General features: G+C 40.6%; 1 protein-coding gene across 1 annotated transcript; it reads left to right on the top strand.

The window, feature by feature from the left end:
- Positions 1–209: 209 nt before the first annotated feature.
- On the top strand, positions 210–3817 carry LOC119325212 (rhodanese-like domain-containing protein 7). The gene is made up of 5 exons (XM_037598960.1): positions 210–558; positions 1707–1958; positions 2239–2337; positions 2420–2713; positions 3027–3817. Exons 1-5 carry the CDS (start codon positions 232–234, stop codon positions 3405–3407), a joined length of 1353 nt encoding a protein of 450 aa, XP_037454857.1. The 5' UTR covers positions 210–231; the 3' UTR covers positions 3408–3817.
- Positions 3818–5525: the final 1708 nt, after the last annotated feature.

The following is a 5525-nucleotide window of genomic DNA, read 5'->3' as shown; positions in this document are numbered from 1 at the left end:
ATCTCGCGTAATCAACTGTCTGGCGTAAGTTCGATCCCTGCAACGAGCGGCGCATTTTCGACTTTGCGACTGGGCCAGGCCACTAAGGGAGCGCTATCTTCCACGTCGCGGCAAGCGTGAGGAAATAACATCGTGGCCCAAAAGCCCATCACGAAAGATAAACACAGGACGAGGCTAATCTCCGCTGCAAATTCCGCCCCAACCCAACCCAACCCAAACCCGACAGGCCGGATGCTGCCCTCCCCACCACTTTCTGTCGCCCGCCGCGCCGCCACGGCCGCCGCCCACCACCTCCTCCCTTCCATCAGCTCGCTCATCCTCGACCCGCCCGCCCCCACCCCCGCCGTCTCCCGCCGTCGCGTCCGCCTCATGCCGCTCAGGAACAGCGCTCCGCTCGTCTCCCTGCCGCCGCACGGGAGGAGCTTCGCGGTGGCCGCGGGGAATGGAGGCGCAGAAGGCGAGGCTCCGGCGCTGGTGGTGGTCTCCTTCTACCGGTTCGCCGACTTCCCCGACCACGCCGACCTGCGGCGGCCGCTCAAGGAGCTCTGCGAGGAGCTGGTGAGCGCGCACAGATATCATCCTTTTTTTTTTTTGGTCACTTTGCGTCGATGGCCATCGCTTGTGTGACCTAACGAGATAGTACAACATTAGAATTGAACTGGTGGGCAATGTTGTAAAACCTCGAGCCAACCTGCCAGGGAAGACTAGCAAAATGGCACGGATTGTATTTTGTCAGCTTTTGTGCTATGTTACATCCCTATTTGGTTGCGTGATATAATGTGTTCGACTAAATGTTTGATGCATTCATGTAATGAACTTTGTATGTTGAGTAAGGTCAATAGACCATGGAGCTTAGTAAGTTCTTTCCTTGAACTGAAAAATAGCTAAGTTCTTCAGATATGCAAAAGGATTGTATAGTGCATATGTATGGCAATTTTGGGCTAGATACTGCATTGTACTGCCTCCGTCTCAAAATACAAGACGTTTTTGTGTAGGCTAGTTTAGCTTACAAAAAGTCTTATATTTTGAGATGGAGATAGTATTATTTTTGTACACCTATTGCAAAATGCGGATAGATATAGCAATACCAAATGCGAGTAATACGTATGTGAAAAACTACCCAAACTTGTAACAAAGAAAGTACAATATGTTATTGACAGATTTGTCTTGTGGGGAGCTTCAGTTAACTCTTCTTTATATTTTTTATGGCTTAAGCTCATTTCTTGTTGTTGATGCAGGTTACACTAAGATATTCATTTCGTGAGCATCTATTTTAACTGTTAACCTTCTATATATATTTAGTTTTTTTTAACTCTTTGGTACCTGTTACTGTTTTGTTACATTAAGGTGTTCAGTTATGTACTTGATTTATTTAATCTATTAGATGAAGCTTTGGTAACTAGAACAATAGTGATATGATATGAGATAATTATTTCCAAATTTATGGATGACCTGATAAATTTGATTATTTTCTTATGTAAAGTTACAAAGTATGTGTGGTCTAATGGTTGTATTCTGTGTTATCCTCTTTTACAACTTCGAAATATTAAGTGGTAATGAGTACTGTAACTTGGTGTTCATATTGTGTAGAAATTGCTTTTATATGCTACTCCTTGGTGTTCATAATGAGTACCCTTGGAGTATTTATTTATCAATGTTTCTGTGAAACTGTGCACTCACATGGTTGGTTGGCTGATGCTGTTCAGCGTGTTTCAGGTGGCATTATTCTTGCACCAGAAGGAATCAATGGTAGTTTATGTGGAACACCAGAAGCTGTGGAGAAAGTTTTGAACTTTATTCAAACAGACAATCGCTTAAAAGGATTGAGGGTGATCCAGACACCTGTTACTCCAGAGGATGAGGCTATCCATCATGGACATACCAGCCATTCTCCTGTTGGTCCTGGAGAAGATGCCCCATTCCGATGGGATCATGTCCGTGTGAAATTGAAAAAGGAGGTTGGTTAGTTTGCTTGCATAATACTCCCTCTGTCCCAAAATTCTTGTCTTAGATTTGTCTACATATGGATGTATCTATTCACAAAAATGTGAATAGATACATCTGTATGTAGATAAATCTAAGACAAGAATTTTGGGATGTGAATAGATACATCAGTATGTAGACAAATCTAAGACAAGAATTTTGGGACGGAGGGAGTAGTAAATATTACTGGTTGTTTGACTGAATACCTGAGTATTTGGTGATGCTGATTATTATGTTTTATTGACTATTCCTCAGATAGTGAGTTTTGGAGACCCTGGTGTGATGCCAACTAAAAGGGTTGGCAAGTATATAAAGCCAAAAGATTGGAATTCGTTGATAAGCGATCCAGACACCGTTAGTCTTTCATTCATCTCAGAATTTATTTTGTCTAGTTCCCTGCCATCTGCCTGATGCATTCACACTATCCATGTGGCAGGTTGTCATTGATGTGCGCAACATGTATGAGATACGCATAGGAAAATTCAAGAGGGCTGTTGATCCATGCACGGAATCATTTAGAGAATTCCCATCTTGGGTGGATAATCAATTCCAGTTGGCTGAATCTGACAGTCACCAGTCATCAGTAAATGGTAACACTCTAACTGAAGGAGCGGAAGAGGATCTGAATTCTAGTGGACCCAAAGAGCTACCACGAGTTGCTATGTATTGCACTGGTGGTATTAGATGTGAGAAGGCATCGAGCTTTCTCCTCGACAAGGGATTTAAAGAGGTATGCCAGGAGGGCTTTCTCTGCTTATCTTCTGCTGACTATCCTCATGAAGCATCTCCTTTTGATTTAAAAATAAAATTATATACAAATTTGAATTTGTCCTGAGGTTGACTATTGCATCTTGTGTGCAGTTAAACTGGTAATGTATGTTGTACCATCAAAGCACTAGGTTATGTGGGGTTATGTGGTGCACATAGTGGATAAGTTCTGTTATAGAAACCAATTAATATATGGTAGCTTTTTACGCCGTCAACTTCTTAGCATATCTTATAGTTGCAACCCTAATGGGAGGTTTCATATCTGTACATGCCAGGTTTACCATCTGGAGGGTGGGATATTAAAGTACCTAGAGGAAATCCCGGAAGCTGAAAGCTTGTGGGAAGGTGAATGCTTCGTGTTTGACAAGCGTGTTTCAGTGGAGCATGGGTTAGCTCAAGGAACCCACAAGCTTTGCTATGGATGTAAGCAACCAGTTAGTGACGAAGACATGGAATCTCCTAAATGGGAGTATGGTGTATCATGCCCATACTGCTTTTCCACGAGATCTGAGGAAGAAAAGGAAAGGGCAAGGGCTCGGCACCGGCAGTTTAAGACATGGGGAGTTATTGGTGGTCCTGATAAAGGCAGGAGTCCAAAAAGGCTCGAAGCTAGCGATGGAGTTAAGGAGGACAAACAGCCACGCAACTTAATATAACTTCAACTGGTGATTGTATTTTGTTCTATTAGTACTTCTGGATTGTTGAAATGCCCTCGACAAAAGTAAGACTATCAATCTGTAGTGCTTTTGTCTGGCTACTTTGATCGGGTTTCACAAGTTACTTCTTGGTCTCCGATCTAGACTGCAGGTACATCACTGTCACTAGTGCCTTACTCAAGCTTAGAACTTTGTTTATAGGGGGCTGATGTTTGTACTCCATCTATCCGTAAATTGTAACATTGGCTACTCGTACTAGCTTATGAGCTGCAGCAGTCCCTTGAATATTTGTGGTGCAAAACACAGATCCTTGGACCTAGCTTCTCGCAGTCTGTTTATGTATGATGATGGGGCCAGTACCCAAATGGTGTTATTCCTGTTTGAGCGGGAGGTTTTTTGGTTGGACTTCAGTGCAGATTTATACTGCTGGTTGTTCTGAACAATGCTTATTTCTAGGCTGTCTGAAACTGCTATTTGCATTTGATTTGCTATCTTTGTTTCCTGGAGAGGCGTGGTGTGTTTATTTGGTTCATGTACAGTACATGGAGTAGATTTGTGCTGTCGATCAAAATGATGTTGATACATGTGCATATGAACTGCATCGTACTTGCACAGTTCAGTGAAACAACAAACGTTTGTTGTCGCGTAGTGAATTAGCTCCCGGGGTGCTTAGGGCTCATTCAGTTTACAGAAATTTCAAATCGAAGTAATAGGAAAAGTAAGGTACTCCCTCCGTCATAGCTTGAAAAACGTTCTTATATTATGGGACGGAGGGAGTATTTGTCTGCCCTGTTCACTCCAATCCTTAGATTTTTTTTATGAGGTCACATAATGGCAAGAATCCTTAGGAATTAGGCCAATGTGGACGGTTTGAATACAATGCTAAACAAATCTTGGAACGTCATTCTTATAAAACAAATGGCATACATAGAAAAAGGTCGTAATGTTTAAAATCCTGTAGGAAAAAACACCAAGTTAAAACTTTTTTTAGAGAACTTCTACCCTTTATTAAACAGAATCAAACAGTTGTGGAATGCCAACGCTTAATGGTGGATTTACAAAACAGACCTGTCTGTGCTAGAATTTGAACTCGTAACTAGTCTAACGAGCTTCCATATTTGAACTCCTCTTATAATGATTGAAACTTGCATAATTTAATTTCTTTGCCCAAGCTTCAAGCTGATCTGTGGCTGCAGCATAAGAATGCCGTAGGTTTCATGTGCAAAGTACTTCCTCTCTAGTGAGCTCTTATATTTCTTTACGGAGGAAGTATTAATCATTGACCAATTCCTATTTGGCGCTTCAGGCACTACTTATAGGCATTTTTGCAGATGGCGTGTACCCCTAGCACACATACGTAGGAACTGGGATGGCCAGTTTATGTTTTTTTCTTCCCGTTTACACTGCATATGTATCGCGCGTGCTGCACGTGTATTGCGATTTTTGGAAGCTTCTAGATGCTTCCTAGACTAGTTTTCTTCCAGTTTCTTTTGTTTTCTTTTTCGTTTTCCTTTCTTTTTTTTCCCTTTCTCCTTTTCTTTTGTTTTTTCATTCTTGTCAATTTTTTGTAAAATCTGTGAATTTTTCTAGATTCAAGATTTTCTTAAAATTTCGCATTTTTTTCAAGATGATTTTTTTGTAATTTATGAACTTTATCAAATTCGTGAATATTTTCTAAAATTTCTGACATTTCTAACGTGTGATTTTTTTAGAATTTCATACACTTTTTCCAAACTGATGAACCTTTTGAAATTCATGGAGTTTTAAAATTTTGTGAATATTTTTCAAATTCATTAACTTTTTCTAATGCGTGAACTTTTTTCCAATTTCACGAACTTATATTCTATTCACATTTTTTTTTCAAATTTGTAACATTTTTTCATTTATTGAAAAGGCAATGGCTAGTGCATCAAAGGGTTAGTAGTCAAGGTCAAGGGACGACGGAGTGAAGCAACCCATCGAGCAAGCTTTTTCTAAAGCACATGTAACTTTATTGATGCTCATAACAATTACAGGTACACTGGTTTGGACCTAAGATCCAAAAAAATACAAAGTAACTCCTATGACTAAGAATTACAATGAAATCTTTTAAAAACGCCTTCTTGACGGTGTCAATCT

The sequence above is a fragment of the Triticum dicoccoides genome, chromosome 6B (assembly GCF_002162155.2).
Source record: "Triticum dicoccoides isolate Atlit2015 ecotype Zavitan chromosome 6B, WEW_v2.0, whole genome shotgun sequence".
In the NCBI taxonomy this organism is placed as follows: domain Eukaryota; kingdom Viridiplantae; phylum Streptophyta; class Magnoliopsida; order Poales; family Poaceae; genus Triticum; species Triticum dicoccoides.
The sequence above is the reverse complement of the archived record's forward strand: the minus strand, read 5'-3'. Positions and strand labels throughout refer to the sequence as shown.

Bases quoted from the DNA above. Each gene is read 5' to 3' on its own strand.
- LOC119325212 (XM_037598960.1), top strand. From the start codon at position 232: ATGCTGCCCTCCCCACCACTTTCTGTCGCCCGCCGCGCCGCCACGGCC. The intron at 559-1,706 runs GTGAGCGCGCAC...GATGCTGTTCAG, and splicing joins AGGAGCTCTGCGAGGAGCTG to CGTGTTTCAGGTGGCATTAT. The intron at 1,959-2,238 runs GTTGGTTAGTTT...ACTATTCCTCAG, and splicing joins GTGTGAAATTGAAAAAGGAG to ATAGTGAGTTTTGGAGACCC.